The 16068-nt window shown below is 52.9% G+C and overlaps 6 protein-coding genes across 6 annotated transcripts; 3 read left to right on the top strand and 3 right to left on the bottom strand.

Annotated features, from left to right (window-relative positions):
- Nucleotides 1-323: 323 nt before the first annotated feature.
- BBK36DRAFT_1164988 (hypothetical protein) lies at nucleotides 324-1548 on the top strand (the record flags this gene model as incomplete). The annotated part of the gene is made up of 5 exons (XM_024894719.1): nucleotides 324-472; nucleotides 562-853; nucleotides 948-1232; nucleotides 1290-1455; nucleotides 1487-1548. 5 exons carry the CDS (start codon nucleotides 324-326, stop codon nucleotides 1546-1548), a joined length of 954 nt encoding a protein of 317 aa, XP_024753779.1.
- An 875-nt stretch (nucleotides 1549-2423) lies between these two features.
- Nucleotides 2424-3426, bottom strand: BBK36DRAFT_1108430 (hypothetical protein; the record flags this gene model as incomplete). The annotated part of the gene is made up of 2 exons (XM_024889363.1): nucleotides 2424-2487; nucleotides 2546-3426. Coding segments are annotated over 2 exons (945 nt in total), but the record flags the coding sequence as incomplete, so codon positions are not given.
- A 1563-nt stretch (nucleotides 3427-4989) lies between these two features.
- Nucleotides 4990-7047, bottom strand: BBK36DRAFT_16138 (FAD/NAD(P)-binding domain-containing protein; the record flags this gene model as incomplete). The annotated part of the gene is made up of 4 exons (XM_024897712.1): nucleotides 4990-6096; nucleotides 6169-6593; nucleotides 6679-6709; nucleotides 6826-7047. 4 exons carry the CDS (start codon nucleotides 7045-7047, stop codon nucleotides 4990-4992), a joined length of 1785 nt encoding a protein of 594 aa, XP_024753781.1.
- Nucleotides 7048-8037: 990 nt separating this feature from the next.
- Nucleotides 8038-9384, top strand: BBK36DRAFT_335 (hypothetical protein; the record flags this gene model as incomplete). Its single annotated transcript, XM_024898028.1, has 1 exon — nucleotides 8038-9384. The coding sequence occupies one exon, from the start codon at nucleotides 8038-8040 to the stop codon at nucleotides 9382-9384; it is 1347 nt and encodes a 448-aa protein (XP_024753782.1).
- Nucleotides 9385-11290: 1906 nt separating this feature from the next.
- BBK36DRAFT_1109017 (SET domain-containing protein) lies at nucleotides 11291-12534 on the top strand (the record flags this gene model as incomplete). Its single annotated transcript, XM_024889427.1, has 2 exons — nucleotides 11291-11413; nucleotides 11530-12534. 2 exons carry the CDS (start codon nucleotides 11291-11293, stop codon nucleotides 12532-12534), a joined length of 1128 nt encoding a protein of 375 aa, XP_024753783.1.
- A 625-nt stretch (nucleotides 12535-13159) lies between these two features.
- Nucleotides 13160-15409, bottom strand: BBK36DRAFT_1137135 (hypothetical protein; the record flags this gene model as incomplete). The annotated part of the gene is made up of 5 exons (XM_024893137.1): nucleotides 13160-13290; nucleotides 13540-13986; nucleotides 14095-14663; nucleotides 14751-15321; nucleotides 15388-15409. 5 exons carry the CDS (start codon nucleotides 15407-15409, stop codon nucleotides 13160-13162), a joined length of 1740 nt encoding a protein of 579 aa, XP_024753784.1.
- Nucleotides 15410-16068: the final 659 nt, after the last annotated feature.

Genomic DNA, 16068 nt, shown 5'->3' on the forward strand with positions numbered 1-16068 from the left:
CGGTCGATTCCAGCTGTCACGCCTTGGGTGCCCAGCCAGCTGCAAACACGAATACGAACGACTGCAAACGCAGCAGCAAACGGACGCCATCAACCGTAGCAGCTGCGACTCACATTGTTCTTTCTTTCTTTCTTGATCGACCCATCTTTCCTCTTCTCCTTCCCTCACTTCTCTCTCTCCTTCTTCTTCTTTCTGAATCAACCAACTTCCACCCCTTTCACTTTCCCCTTTCTTCGTCCGCCTCAACCTTCGCTACCTACCTTAGGTATTCAGGAATCCTCCATCTCTCTGAGAGATTCTCAACTGTCGTGAACGCTTTGATCATGCCTATGATCTTTTCAGAACACATGGAGCACTACGATCTCGAAACCATCTTCCCTTACCGTCCGGGTGTTATCCCTCCCTATCAGCGGATAGAGGTTGAGTATGTACAAGATCCATTTCATTTTCGGTATCCCATTTCCCACTCCCCGTGTCCAAGATTTGATCCTTTCATCTTTGTCATTATTCCATCTTTGGGCTGCTCGCTGACCCTCTCTTGACTCCTCGACTCAACCTCAGCATCGTTGCCATCCACTGCCTCAACATTGAGGCCAAGTACCATCTGCACAAAGACACCTGGTGCTACTCTAGCAAGTTATGGCCCAGAGATATCCTTCCCAGCTGCTATGAGAAACGTTGTCGAGTCATGTTCTTCTCCTGGAATAATGGGCTCGCCGTAACTGAAGAAGAGTCGCGCTTCGTCAAACACGGAGATCGTCTTCTCCGACTGCTCATGGAGAACCGGCTAGAAGATCCTACTCGGCCGATCGTCTTCCTCTGCCACGGCGTTGGCGGACTGATTGTCAAGGAGGTGAGTGTCAACTCTGCATCCCCGCCCCCCCTCATTCTCCCACAAGACTCCTGCCTGCTGACTCCTGCGCCTCGCCATGCTGTATGAACTCTAGGCGCTGGCCAAGGCCCATCTGGACAAGACGGGCACCATTCACATCATTGATCAGTGCACCCGTATGCTGGCCTTCTTCAACACGCCTCACCACAACGTGGCCAAGTCTGTGCGAAACATTGCCAGCGCTGCCGTCAATCCCACGGCTCCTGAAGTCCTCGACAAGCTGGACAAGGCATGCGAAGAGCACATTGAGCGCATGGCGGCTATGGAGGAGAGGGGCCGCCTCTACCGCAGACGCGTCATCATCAACTTTCACGGCAGCAGCCTCTACCGCGGCAAGCTTGTGAGTTGTGCTGCTTCAAGAACCAAGCAAATGCTAACTCGGCACCTTCTACCCTAGCTTGTCGAGAAGGAAGATGCCATAATCAACGCCAGACCAGAATATTGGGAAAAGTACTTCCCCGTCTATGGCGACCACACCTCCATGTGCAGGTATCCCAGCAGCGAGGATATCACCTGCGAGACTGTGCTGAAAACCATTGGCCTCAACACATATCTTGCTCTTCGTATGTTCCCTACTTCCGAAATCCTCAACAGGGCGAAGTTTCGCTTTTGAAGGCTACATTGTCCTCCCCAACAGCGAATGGAGCGCCCACTAAGATGCCCAGAAATCGACTGCTAGACGCGAGACATTGGCAAGAGCGAGGTTTGTAAATCGAGGACGTTTTCTCTTGGCCTGCGTGGTATGATATCAGGTATCATCATTAGATCTGTTTGTTGTGCTCTCATTGAGCCTTTAGTGGTGGCGTTTGGAGCGGTTACGTCTTTACCTTCTTCTTTCTACCCTCGCTATTTATTCCCTCTCATCTGTTCTCTAGTAAGGGTAGTAGTGTTAAGTGAATTCGATTCCCATCTGAGTGCTCCCAAAATGTGACTTCCATCCTCTGATCTATCCCCGATGCTGCTACGGATCTATATTTTCTTCCTTCTTCCCTTCTCTTTGTGACGAACAAGGTGCATAGTCCTTCTTTCTTGTACATTGCTGTCTCCCGGGAGGAGTACTACTATAGTAACTTCTCGTAAACATGTACACGATCTCTTAAGGTACTATAGTACTTGCTTTGTTACCCTAGGGTACTGAAGTTTCTTTAAAGCCGAAGTACAACGATAGATATTTCTCCATCTGCATTGTCATCTAACTACTACCTAGGTAAGGTACTGAGCATTGAACAGCAGCGTTTTACTCCGTCATTGAACCAACATCTGCTAGGGAATCACCGGTGATTAAGATGCTAGTAATACTTTTTCGTTTATTCCGCCATTTCTATCCAGCCAAGTCGAAGGGATCAAGAATCCGTCATTACAAAATGTACAGGCCATATCTTCAATCATGTACCGAGAAAGCCGCATTACTCCAAAGAAACAATTCCCTCCAGTCGGCGAAAGACCTGCTACTTTTACTCGCATTGCATCTGAGCTCCATGACTACCCTTTTCCGCTCTTTCAGACTCGGCCTTGTTCTTCATAGTCGACTTTATCGAGATCTTCCACTGATGAACAAGATCGAGTACAAGATTGCCCACATGCAGCTGAACAAACTGTGTCAATGTCAGCGTCGAGTGCCGTGCAGCGGGAGAGAGAGTAAGGGCGACATACACAACCAAGACTAGGAACTTGTTTTCCTTGAGCTTCGTCACCACCAGCTTCACCTGCTCCGAAGAGAACAAAATAGAGACCACGGCGGTGGACAAGGCCGGTAGCGGCGAGAATCGGTGGCCTTGGAAGAAGCCCTCCGAGTCACCGCCCCATGGTGACAGATAACGAAGAGGGCGATGAAGCATCATGACGGTGTTGAGGCGGGCCAGGTCCAGCTCGCCATAGACGAAGCGCTCGTCGATCTGGCTGTAAATCTTGCCGCCGCGGAGCATGCGATCAACAAACAGCTTCCACTCGTGGAACTCCAAGCTGGCAGGTATCAGCTTGTGTGACTTTGCAATGGCAAAGTCGCTCTCGTGCGCGATAAGAGCGATGTACGAGTACACGAAGCCCATGGCGCACTGCCAGAGCTTGCTGTGCTCGCAGGGCACCTCCTCGGAGAACTGGGCAATGCGCCGCATGAGCCCCGACTCTCGAAGAAGACGAAAGTCGGAAGAGTACCGGCACGATTTGGGACATTCAAGGTATTCTGACCAAAACTTGGGCTCGAGAACGTATTGTGGAAGCGGCTTGATGTAGATCTTGCCCTTGGCCCAGAGCAGGTGCGTGTCCATCCGCTCGCTGACCTGGATCTCGAGGCCGAGAGCTTGCTGGTAGTGGAGAGGTCGAGGAGACTTGACCTTTCCGAGGAGGAAGAAGTAGGCCGAGGCTTCGGTCAACTTGTCCATGTTGAGGTCGTCCGCCAGAAAGTATCGAACACGGTTGTGTGGCGGGCCTACCCAGGCGGTACCATTGCGGAACGAAGCAGGCAAAATACTTCGAAGTTCGTCTTCTGTAAGGGCAGGCTCCTTTGGCTTTGGTGGCACAGAAAATGACACCTTCTAGGGAAGTTTCTCGTAAGTGACTCGAACAGTGTTGTGGAAGGGAGTGGAGGGTATGAGACTACCTTGTTCTTGGTGGCAGTAGAAGATGTCATCTTGACTGGAGGCTGATGATACGGATTATGAAGAGATAGATGGATTGCAACATAGGTATGAAGTCGATGGCAAGGCAGATGAAGCGAGGTTCTTATATTCAAGCCGGTCAGGCCATGTCAAGTCACGGCTCGGAAAAAGGGGGGGCACATCAAAAAAGAAAAGGCAAAAAAAGGCAACCTTCACGATTTGCAAGACACAAATATGAGATAAGTCAAGGTCAGAATTCAAGGCCAGCAAGCATTGCACGCTGTCTCGCAGCTCGATACTGCTTGCTGCTATGGACGACAGCCGATGGTTTGCGCTCAGGGAGAAGAGAGAGAGATCGTCAAGTATTGCGCTTCACTGTCTCTGGATAATCTTACCCACGTGCGACGGAAGAGACTAGAGAGCACGGCACAGGCGACGATCAGCACCAGCACCGAGAACCCGGTATCCAGCGCTGTACTCACCTTCCAGAGGGACGGGACGCGATGGCAGGGTGATGTGGGTATGGTGACGGCCAGAGGTTCAGCCTCCAGCCACATTATCTCGGCCAACTCACTCTAGATCGGGCCAGACAGCATCCCGGTCTTTCTGACTGAACCGGGTTTCTTTCTCTCCGGAGCGAGACCTTGTCTCTCCCGGGATGCTCAGCGCCGGAGAGGACTTCTCTAGCTCTGGGCTCTGGGCTCTAGGCAAATGGGTTATGCATCCCTTGCGCGCCTGACAATGCTAGCATCCCTATTACCACCATATAGTGGCAATAGCCTGCTGCAAGCAGACAAACAAACAAACAAACAAACAGGTTGAAGGCCTGCTAGCACTTGGATGGCTTTCTCCCAGGTCAAATGATCCCGAGGAGAAGCTGTGAAGCCACCCCCGAAAGCCCTGTCCCGTCGGTCCCAAGCCCCGGATAGCTACACATCTTTCCCCTGTATATTGCACCAAGCAAGGATTGCAAGCCACTTTTGACGTACGGATCAGGATCCCGGGTGTCGCTGCTCCGTTCACACCCCTTCTCAGCCTCCAGCCCATCCATCAGCTGCAGGCCCGCGCGAAACCAAGATCCATCACAGACAAGCAGCCGTGCATATGCCGGACCACCCACCCTCCCTAGTTTTCTCCAGGAAATTAGTTAGCACCTTGTTTTTCTTTTTGGCGGTGTGATGGAATCGATGTATGTAGGCCCGTCCCGCATGGACCCCTCTGTTCATGTGCTTTCATGTCTCATTATCATATCTCATTATCATGCTTCATTCGCTTTCCGCGAGATGTTTGCCCAAGTGGCGCGTTCTTCTCCTCATCCAGCCATCGAGGCATCTCTGCCCTTGTTCCTTTGTGTGTCCACTTGTCCTGTTTGCCTTTGGGCCCCCAAACCTCTCCTCGATCGCCCTTGCTTGTTCACTTTGCGCTCATCTGAGTCCCGCGTCCTCCACTGCCTCATTTGACCTTTGTCTGACTTTGACAAATAACACACGGCTTGTCTGTTCATTCAGCCTCAGCCTGCTCCACCAAGTCTCCTTCATCCGCGTCATCATCCGCAACTTCTGTCCCGTCCGGGGTGTCCTCATTGGCGGCTTCAATCTCTTCGGGGACTACCTGAACCTCTTGAACCACTTGAATCTCCTCGACCCTCTCCACCGGCCTTTGGTTGGCCTTCTCAATGGCCGCCTGAGCTCCGGCCCACGGCTTCCTCCCTCTGCCAATGTCAAAGAGCCTGTATACCGCCGAGACGTTCGGCCCGTCCATGATGAACTTGTACAGCGTCCTGTTTTTCCACCAGAACTTCCACGCTTCCCAGCCCCATCCCTCGAGCCGTTCTATGACACCTGTGCCTGCAGCAGAATTGAGCCAGGCATATGTGCCTTGGAAGTCTATACGAAGACCCAGATAGGCCAGCGGGCCATTCTGGAGGGCTCGCACCACGAAGTTGTAATGAGAATCAATCTCCCTCTTCATGGCTCGCGGTGAGGGCAGTGGATAGCTGCCGGACCACATACTGGCAAGTGCCATGGTGGCAAGGTCGTAAAGCACAAACGTAGGGCGCAGGGTTGTCAGACTGCCCAGGACTGCCAGCGACTCCGGGTATCGCTCCGACAGGATGCCGTGGTAGAGCCTCTGATATTGGTTCTTTTGAGTGTAATATTTTGCGGCTTTGAGCTCCTCGAAAGCGTCCATGGAAAACTCAGCATCCGCAGGATGGCCCTCGCCTTCGATGAGGGATAGGTCGTGGTAGTAGCCGCAGCAGAAGATGATGGCATCGACGTCGGTAATCTCGCTGCCGTCCTTGAATACGACGGTTCGTGGACCGGCAACACCCATGATTCCGGGGTAGACCTTGACACGGCCGCTGTCTAAAAGTTCTGGCAGGTCGTCGCACACAAAGGGGCTGCGATACAACGGGCCGCTGACGGCGCCGCTGAAGCAGGGATGTGCCCTCAGGGTGGGAAAGGCGTAGCTTTGTACGAGGCCGATGGCTTTGCCGGCAAAGTAGTTGGTGGCGCTGGGAGACAGCCGTAACAGAGTTCGTATCCTCGCGTCCCTGCGGCGTGTCATGTAGTGGTCCCACGGTCGTCCTCGGATTGTTCTGGGGATCTAGACGTCGGCATCAAGCATCTATGTCAGCGACCTCTTATCCTGCTGAGTTCCGAGCTCGAGACTACCTACCAAGGAACATCGGCTCCTGCTGCTGAGGTACAGCTTGTTTGCGCCGGCATTCTCCAAGAAGCTCAGCGTGTCTGCTCCAGTCGAGCCCAGGCCGACGACTAAGACGTTCTTCCCGGCGTATCTCGACGGGTCCTTGAAGTCGCGAGAGTGGATGGCGTCTCCGGCAAAATTTTCGATGCCCTTGATCTCGGGCACGTTCATGACGTTCAATGCGCCCGTCGCCAGGACGACTCGGTCATACTCTCGCTCCTCTTCGTCGCCCGTCTTGGTGTGCTTTGTCGCAACGACCCAGACGCCGTCCTCTTCGTCTCGTCGGATGCTCGTCACGGCCGTCGAAAGCTCGATGTGCTTGATGAGTTCGAATTTGTCCGCGTATGCCTCGAGGTAGTTGCCGATCTGTTGCGCGGAGGGGAATGACGGATAGTCTGGCAGGACAGGATGGTTCAGCAAGGCCAGCCCTCGTCTACAGCTCCGTCCATCTTCCTCCCCCTCTCCCATCTAGGGACTTACCATCCGGCATTGGGAAATCGGTAAAAGAATTCTGTATAACGACATCTTCCCATGAGCCTTGTTTCTCTCACGTGCTCAACACAAAGACAAGATTCCTTTGTTCGCGGAATTTCAATCGCAAGCGCAATGGCAGCGGCAGCCACTCACTGTTTCTTTCGACATATTGACCTTCATCTCCGGCAGCGCCGAGACTTGCTGCGCGGTTACTGAATGGTGCCAATTGCCTCCAAGATACTCGTTCTGCTCCAGGGCTCTGACATTCAACCCCTGCTCGACCAGATTTTTCACCGCCAGCAGGCCGGTGACGCCCGTGCCGACGACGCACACATTATTTCCCACGCCGCCTTTGCCTGTGCCGTATAGATCCATGATGCTGGCCGGGGGGGTATTCGTGATTTAGGGCAGAGCTGAAGGGAGGAGGAGGGGAAGGGACAAAACAAAACAAAGGCTTATTGCAAAAAAGCTCGAGGTTGGCGCCGTTGGGCATCTAGCTCAGGGGTGATCCCTCGTCCCCCCCGTCCCGTCAGCTATTGGTATCCGACTGCCTGCTAGTGCCATCTCAGAAGGAAGAAAATCGGCTCCAATGACGAGAAGCTACCGATTTGCTTAATGGCTGGAGGGGGTGGACCCGTCCCGTCTGACGCCGTTGGAGATGGATCCCGGACACTAAAGTAGCAGCAGATCTATAACATATACACGTCGGATTTGATATTGCCAGAGCTTGTCACCTAGAAATATAGGGTCTATCTGAAATCTCGTGATTAATTAAAAAGTTTATTTATATCACGCCTTTGATATGAAGATACACTTATGAACTCTCTGGCGGCAATGCTGCGTCGCAAACAATGCGCTGGCCAACCATACTACATGCATTCGACCACCGTCACCAGTCCACCCTACATTCATAACAACAGCACAATAGCCCGGCAGCTGTTCGACGTAGAGATGGCCGGTTGTCTCATTGAATGGCTGTCCAACAGCAAGCTGAGTTCAAGGTGAGTATCACAAGGTAGGACGGCATCTCCACATGAGCCATGTTTGTGGCTACGAGTTTCACTCCAGCAGCAGTCCATCTCAATCTTTGGTCTATTGTGCCAGGCTGCCTGCATTTACTCACAGTTGCTATTTGCGCTCCCTTCTGCCTTGCTTCAACATGGCTTGAGTCTCCAGACACTGAATAACAGTCCTTGTTTTATGTTATATTCTTCATCTTTCCCTGCAAATGTCTGCTTCTCATTGACCCTTGTATTACTTCCCATAACGACCGACCTTCAACTGCACTCCAAGTCAAAGACATCAAACCGAGGGCCTTCAGCTACCGAGCAAACAGACTCAAATCTATTCTTTGGAATATAGAGAATGGAATACTTACTGGGACGCATCCGCACAGCCCCGCCAGGTGAAGATGACAGGCAATGGGAGTGGGACTGGAAGAAGTACTACCTGCAGCCAGAGATCCTCTCCACCGACCTACATAACCGCTTCAATAGCCATACGCTGTCAATAAGACATCCCGAAGACTTTCACAGGGAAGTTCAGAGCTGTATCGAGCTTGCTGAGACTGAGGAGGATTTCATGGCGAGACTTGAGGAACGAAAAGCCCAACGCGTACAGGAGGTGGTGAGGGCGTGGAGAAGTATCTGTGCCGTCATTGAGTCAAACTCGGGGTTGCTGGCCATCCCGGAATTGGGCGACGAACAGACTACCGACAAGGAAAATGTCGACGAAGAGACTATTGATCACCAGAATGCCGACAAAGACGAAGGCCACAAAGGCGGCGATGACAACCATCATGACGAGGGTGACGATGAGAATGCAACTTCCCCAAGCTCGTCAACCTTCTATCTTGACGACATCTCGACAATAATCGAGGAAGGGAGAAGGCGATGGGCAGAAGAGACCTGCGCCGGAGTGCTACAGAAGAGGAGGATGCAGCGCCTTGCTGCCTCTGCGGCTTCAGCTCGTACGACTGCTGAGTTGACTGCTCCAGACTCGCTGTTTTGCGCTGGCATATGGTATCCTGACGGATTGCTGCCCTCAGTTAACCTGCCTCGGAAACAATCTACAAGCCAGGATGAAGTCCAGCCCATAGAGGCTGCTCCATTAGCGAACACTCCGCCAGATGAGCCCCAGGAGCAACCTCAAGTCCATCATCAACAGGCTTTCAGTGAACAGTGTCCCGGCGCCGCAGAGACAGGGTTTACAGCTCCCACAGAAACGGACATCTCAAGAGGGGAAGGTTTTGGCTTGGTTGTTTCCACAGAGCCACTGTCGGAAAGACACAGGATAGACAGTGTTGTATCCGAAGCATCTTCCCCAGCGTCTACCCGAGAGCCTATGGAGCTAGACTCAGGTGAAGAAGATGGAGATGTCATAATGACAGATGCCGCCTCGACAGAGCCCGCCACGACACCGCATCCAAGGCCCAGAAAGTCTAGAACGGCACCTCACGGCTCTCATCGACAAGACAAGCACGTAGCCAGAGATGGGAAACTCTTGCGCGGGAAAAGGTCGACGCCACTGCAGCAACAGCAGAACAGGGTCAAGAAGAAGCAGAGTCGCCGACATCCATCAAAAGGGACAAAATCACCCGCTCTTCTCGACCGGCTCCTACGCTCATCGCGGTCGTCGAGGAGGGACCCTGGGCACGAGTTATGGTACCTTAACGACGATGCCACGGCTTGCCCCGTCACGAAAGCAGAGTAAATGGGCGGAGAAAGTGATAAAGAGTGTCTCAATATTAGAGTGGCAAGTCGACGAGAAGGGCATATTTGTCGAACCGGCCGGGATGTGTGCAGCGGCGAAGACTGTGGACGCCCTCATGAACGGCTCCCCCCCTTGATGTATGTCACAAGGGTAACATCACAAGTTCAATTTGGCTCCCAGCAATAGACTCAACATCGGCCAGCTCGGGGGCTTCTTCCGGAGATAGGGGCTATGGACGCCATTGCGATGCTCCGCCGCTACATCAATGGACGCTTCCGAAATTGTAGGTTGATGGAGCCGAAGGTGCGATGCCCCGTCAGATAAGCCTCTCGCTGTTTACTTCTCAGGAGATAGCCTTTTAATTGGATATTTGAGAAGGCTCCAAGCGCGATAAAATGGATTTGGACGATTCTGAGAGATATACCACGAGGACATCGCTCATGGTAAAAGACTTAGCTGCTATCAGGCAACCTGCCATGGTATGCTCACCGATGCCCGTTGTATCCTCACCTGAGATACTATTCATGACGCTTACAATTGACAGGTAGTAGCGAGGCAGAAATCAACACCAGAACATCTCAAGCAAGCAGTAGAGGGCCGAGAAATGATTGACGGTCGAAAGCTGTAACCCAGTCACCACTCTTGCAGATGAGCACACGGGTGAATGGCGGCAGAGGGCATCGTGGGCTTCAACGTCGGCGTCGCTGTAGTAGTGTACCAGCTGAACCTTTACGCTGTGGTAATTATTGTATCTCGTTTCTTTGAGAGAGCGAGGAAGACTTGAGTAGTTAGATACACAGACTTTGTAAGAGGATTGACGAGATGCGGTCCTCCAATACAAGGTTGAAGAAATTGTCTGCTTGTCCAAACGTTTTGTGTTTTATTCGTATAAGCCCTTTGGGATGAGTGATAAAAGGGTGCTCTCAAAACCAAGGTAGGTGCTACCTTGGTAGTCGAAGGTAACAGGAAAGTGCCAGTGGCCTGCCTTCCAAACTGAACGGTTCGCTGTAGGAAGGAGCTACTAAGTACTACCTATCTCGCGACACGGCAGGTAACCTTGTTCCTCTTTTCTTCTTCATGCTCTGGTTTTCTCTCTTTCATCATGAAGTTGACCACTGGTTTGTGGAAAGCAACGTCTACATACGACCGTCTTCCTGCAAAGCCATGCAAACCATGTTCGAATAATACATGCTTCAACGAGCTGCGTGTTTTGAAGTGAGTCTCAATTTGATCTTGAGCTGGCCAGAAAGAAGTCCTGCTTGAAAGCCATCATATCACCAAACTTGCGTTTTTGAATTGAGTTCTGCTAAGTCTTTGGCATTCGGCCTTTGATAGGTAAGTAGCTTCAACGAGCGGTCGGTTCCCGTCTTGACATCAAGGTGCATCGAGTCGCCGAGCCAACCCTCTACCTCCCAACATCGCGGCACCTCCATTGTATGATTGTATCGTCTATTCTGTCGTCCAGAATCAAAATTTGTATTGATCCAATGGCAGCAATCGAAAGATCATGCATACTTTCTATGGTCCTGTGCCTACAGCACCACCATGGTTGAGCTGAGAACGACGACTATTTCACAGTGGATATTATACGATGTTGCTCTGGAGAGGAATCAACGAGATTTCCATCCACACCGCGAGCGGCTTTACACAGCCAAAGGAAGGAGAACCGGAAGAAACATCCAACCCGATGATGCACAAACCAGTAACTCAGCGCCTGTCTAAACTCAAACCGAGGCCGATGCAAGCTTTTGTGGCCAGAACGACTCGACATTTCTGTTGTGCTTTTATACTGTAGGCGCACCAAACAGCGCTATATTCTCATGACTCACCACGCCGCTCCAGTAGCGTCGCCATATCGCAATAATTTTCATACGGCCATTCCGATCTTGCAACACCAGCCGCAGCGATGGATCAGGCGATCGAGCAGCTCCTAGAATGGACAAACTCCATAGGGGTCACTTTAAACGGCATCCATCCGAAAGCTCTCCACGGGCGAGGTATAGGTATAGTTGCTACCCGGCAGCTTGAGGTAAGCAAACCTGCTGTCCTTGTTTTCCAATGTTTGAACACCCACCAGCAGAGTCTGACGTCGACGCTCTTATTCCTTGTACTCATGTGCGTATCAAGTACTAATTTCAAGTATAGGCCAACGAAGTCATCCTTAAAGTGCCCATCTCTGCCTTGCGCACCCTCAGCAGCACTCCCAAGGACATCACCAAGAAGCTCAGCGGCGCCACTGTTCACACCATCCTTGCTGCTTCCCTCTGTCTGGAGACCAGCCCTGAACTGGACAAATGGCGCCCCGTCTTCCCTTCTCGGCGAGACATTGCCTCCAGCCTCCCCATATGCTGGCCGGCCAAGCTGCGATCTCTGTTGCCGCCAGGAGCCAAGGCCTTGCTCACAGCTCAGCAGGAAAAGTTTAACAAGGACTGGGCCCTCGTGGAGGCGGCGTACCCACAACTTCAGAAAGATGAGTATCTGTACAACTGGCTCCTGGTCAACACTCGAACCTTTTATCACACGAACCGTAAGACGGAGAAACTGCCCAAAGAAGACCATATGGCGCTGCAGCCCGTGGCGGATCTTTTCAATCACACGCCCGAGGGCTACTGCAACGCCAACTTTGACGACAAGTTCTTCACATTTACCACGACGCGGACACACCAGCCTGGCGAAGAAGTCTTCATCCGCTACGGAACTCACGGCAACGACATGCTGCTGGTGGAGTACGGCTTCACTCTGCCGTCGTCTGTAAACCCCTGGGACGAAACATGCCTGGATCCCTACATCTGCCCTTCCATGACCGCTGATCAGAGAGAGCGCCTCGAGGCTGCGGGCTTCTTGGGAAAGTACATGCTCGACTCTCAAACGGCGTGCTACCGCACGTACGTCGCTCTACGAATGCTCTGCCTGCCTCTTCGGCATTGGCAGGCCATTCTAGATGGAGTACGGGACGAAGACGACGACAGCCCTGTGATAAATGCAGCACTGCTGGAAGTGCTCAAGAAGTACGACAGCGACATCACCAGCACTCTGGAGCAACTCGCTGGCAGTTCAGTTGGTGACGAGGAGATGAGAGGAAGCCTGACGGATAGGTGGCTTCAGATCAGACAACTAGTGACAGCAGCGATCGAGCGGCTACAGAGCTAGCAGTGCTGGCATTTTGGACAGTAGTCAGCATCCTTTCCCTTGCGAGATCTGTGTTCCTGGCCGTCTCTTCCAAGCCCTTGTCATTATTTACACACACGTACATGAGCGGAGACGAAATCCCCAGCGTTGGCGTCCTTTTGTTTGATCATCAAACTATCCTGTCATTTTGAATCATAACCCCGTTCCAGCCTGGATTGTGTTGTCCCCCCTTTCCTTCCCGGAAAGTCACTTGAGGAGAGAATACAAAAAGCAAAGAAATCCCAGGAAAGACGATAAGAGAAAAAGAAGAAGATGATGACAAAATCTCCACAAGACAGTTTCTGAACCTGAACCTGGCATCTTAATAACCCAGCGTTTTCTTCTATTATACATTGTTCCCACAAATAAAGGAAATATTCACGAACGAGAATAAAGAAAAAGAGATAAAAAAAACCTTTTTCCTGATGCAACCTGACAAGTGATTTCCCCAACGGTCCGCCAAAAGATGAGTAGATAGGAGTGCTCTTCCCATTCCTCCAAACGATCAAATTAATCCATTGTGCTTTCGCAACCAATTTCGAGCCCGAGCTTCAGTCCTCGTCCTGTGATACGAGGCGAAGAGGAGAGTATGCTGACGGCCCGTGCCTTACTCGGGACGAGGTCGCTTTGCACCGTGAGGGTTGCCCCAGTCACCACCGTTATTACCTCCGCCACCGCCGCCGCCCTGCTGTCCGAAGCCGAATCCGCCTGGAAAGTTGGGAGGCATGCCCTGAAAGCCTATGCACAAGTCAGCATCCTATCATCAGGAAGGCGAGGGAACGCGTAAAAGAGACGGACTGGGCTGGTGAACTGGTCTTGGAAAGATGGGGTGTGGCTGTGGTGGTGCATGGCCATGGTGACGATAACCGTCAACAAAGAAGGCATAGTGACGCCAATATTCTACTTGGCAGTAACCGCAGTTGGGAGCTGTCGTGGCATGGATCTGGCAGAACGGAATCAAGGTAGTCGCTCCGGCTCCCAGCTGACCGGCACCAATGGCACCGGAATAGTAATGCCGCCCGTATTCTTGCAAGCGGGCCGCAAATGGAGCCAGTGCTCCAGCGGCAAACACCGCTTGCCTCAAGCTCGCTGGGTTGACTGGAGGGTTCTGCCCAAGCGGCACTTGCGGCTGTGGCGGCACTTGCTGCGGTGGATTCTTCATCTCCACGTCCTCTGGCACTTGCTGGGCGAGGATATTGTCGTCGCCGCGGTCTTCCTCTCCAGCTTGAATACTCACTTGAGCCTGGACTTTCTCAGGGTGCTGCTCCTGGGCTTGCTGCTTTGCAAGCTGCTGCTCATCAAAGTGCTGCCTAGGCGCCTCTTCCAGGGGGTACTGCCTCTCCTGAAGTTGCTGCTGTTCCTGAAGTGCCTTCTGCTTTCGAAGCATCGCCTCTTGTATCTCTTTCTCGTCCAAGCCCGCAGGTGAAATGATGACTGGTGGTGTAGGGGGTGTTTGCATCGACACGGAGTTCTAACCCGCTGCCGGCACAATTTGAAGGGGCGGGGTCTTGGGGGCGGGGAGAGTGTGTGCAGATTGCATACCTGGCATTCCGGCGCCCATCATTCCCATACCCATGTTGCCGGGCATGCCCATGCCCATGCCTCCCATGGGGTTCATACCCATCATGCCGCCGCCAGGTCCGCCTCCGCCTCTACCGCGAATGATGGTCTGAACGCCTCTCATGGGCCCTCCGGGGCTGCTTCGGCCACTGAATACGTAATGAGTACCGCCGCCGCCGGAGGCTCCGCCCATTGGGCCGTTGAAGCCGCCGCCGCCTCCCATGTTGTTATTGTTGTAGCCCATGTTTCCGCCATAGCTCCGGTTGAAGTTGGGATTCATGCCGCCTCGGTTTCCGCCCATGCCTCCTCGGCCGCGGAAACCTCCGTAGTTGCCTCGGTCGCTGTAGGATCCAGAAGGAGCCGCTCGCGGCTGCTCCTTAACGCGGGCCGGGGCGTCCTTTGGCAGGGTCCTGAAGGGGTTGACGCCAGGGTTCCAGTAGGAGATGGTCATCTTCTTCTGGCCGGGCTGCACACCTTCTGATGCAACAGTGTCGATGTAGCGCTTCGCGGCGGTGGAAGCTTGGCGCGTGTGGAACTCGACGTAGGCTTGGCTGAGCAGGAGGCAAGATAGAAGGATCAGTACAGAATACAGATAGACCCCACGAGCAGAGCGCAAATATCCGAATTGGCAGACTCACCCTTTGCTCTTGCCGTTGACCTTGTGCTCGCTAAAGGTGAGCTCCTTGACTTCCCTCTCGCAGTTGGCCTTTCGAAGCCAGCCTCGGATATCATCATCGGTCGTCCACCAGTTGAGCTCGGAAATCATAATGGCAGCCGTGGCGCCATTGTCGATGGGCCGATCGTTGGGCTCCTGCTCCTCCGATTTTCTCTTGACCCCATGGTGTTGCGACTGCTGTTGCGACTGCTGTTGATGTTGCTGTTGCTGTTGCTGTTGGCGGGGCTCCTCGACATCTTCACTGCGGCCGCTCTCGTAACGGCGATCGTCTTCGTGTTCGTCGTCTCTTTGTCTGTCGTCTCGACCGCGATAGTCGTAGCTATCTCGCGAATCGCCACCGCTTTGGCGGCGCTCATCCTGGTGAGGCTGGTCGTTGGTTTGCTCGTTGGCATCGCCCTCGGCGTCGCCGTAAAAATCAATGTCGAAATCGGTGTCACCCATCTCGACGGTCTCGTATGTTGGTGGAAATTCGCCGACACGGACAGTTACATGAAAATCGCCGTTGTTGAACTCGGATTGGGATTGTGACGCCACTAATGAAACGACAGCTTGTTATTATGATACTCAAGAAGCGAGATACATGCGATGCCCTCTGGCACGAAGCGTGAAGAAGAAGGCCATGATTCAATGGTGCCCGGCAGCTTGGAAACGTCTAGCGTACTCGTGGTGCTTCTCTTCCCTCTTCTCGTTGTCGCTTCTCGATTTGCCCAGAGAGGGAGAGTTATCAACAGGAACAGGAACAGGAACAGGAAACAAGGTGATGATAGTAGCAGCAACACAAAGACAGAGATGGATAGGCAGACAAGGCTGTACCAGAGAGGAACAATCGAGGTGTGACAGGCAAGCGTATAAAAGGGCTAGACTTGCTGGTACGTACAGTCCCCGAGAAGAACGAAGGCCCAAAAGCTGGTTCGAATTCTCTCCAAGCCCGACGATCTCTGTCTTGCTCCCTTGCAGTTGTCGCCTGCAGCCCAAGTTTCTCAGGCAAGCCGGAGCTTCCCCTCTGGCTGTGCCTGTACCCTATATCTCGGCTGGTGTGGGTGGTGGCGGCCCAAAACCAATTGCGGATCGTGGAGTAGTATTGAGTGCAGAGAGGATGGAAGACGGGAGTGACGAGATGATTGGAGGTGAGGGAAGGGAGAGGAGAGGGGCCAAGCTTATCTCTACCTTATGACTAGCTCGGCTGGCTGAGCCGGGCGGTGGTTGGCGTTTCGAGCTCGATCGGCTGCAGGACGTCTTGTTTTCTCCTCGCTGTCAGTTGGAGACGACAAGACAATTCG

The sequence above is a fragment of the Trichoderma citrinoviride genome (assembly GCF_003025115.1).
Source record: "Trichoderma citrinoviride strain TUCIM 6016 unplaced genomic scaffold BBK36scaffold_1, whole genome shotgun sequence".
Lineage (NCBI taxonomy): Eukaryota > Fungi > Ascomycota > Sordariomycetes > Hypocreales > Hypocreaceae > Trichoderma > Trichoderma citrinoviride.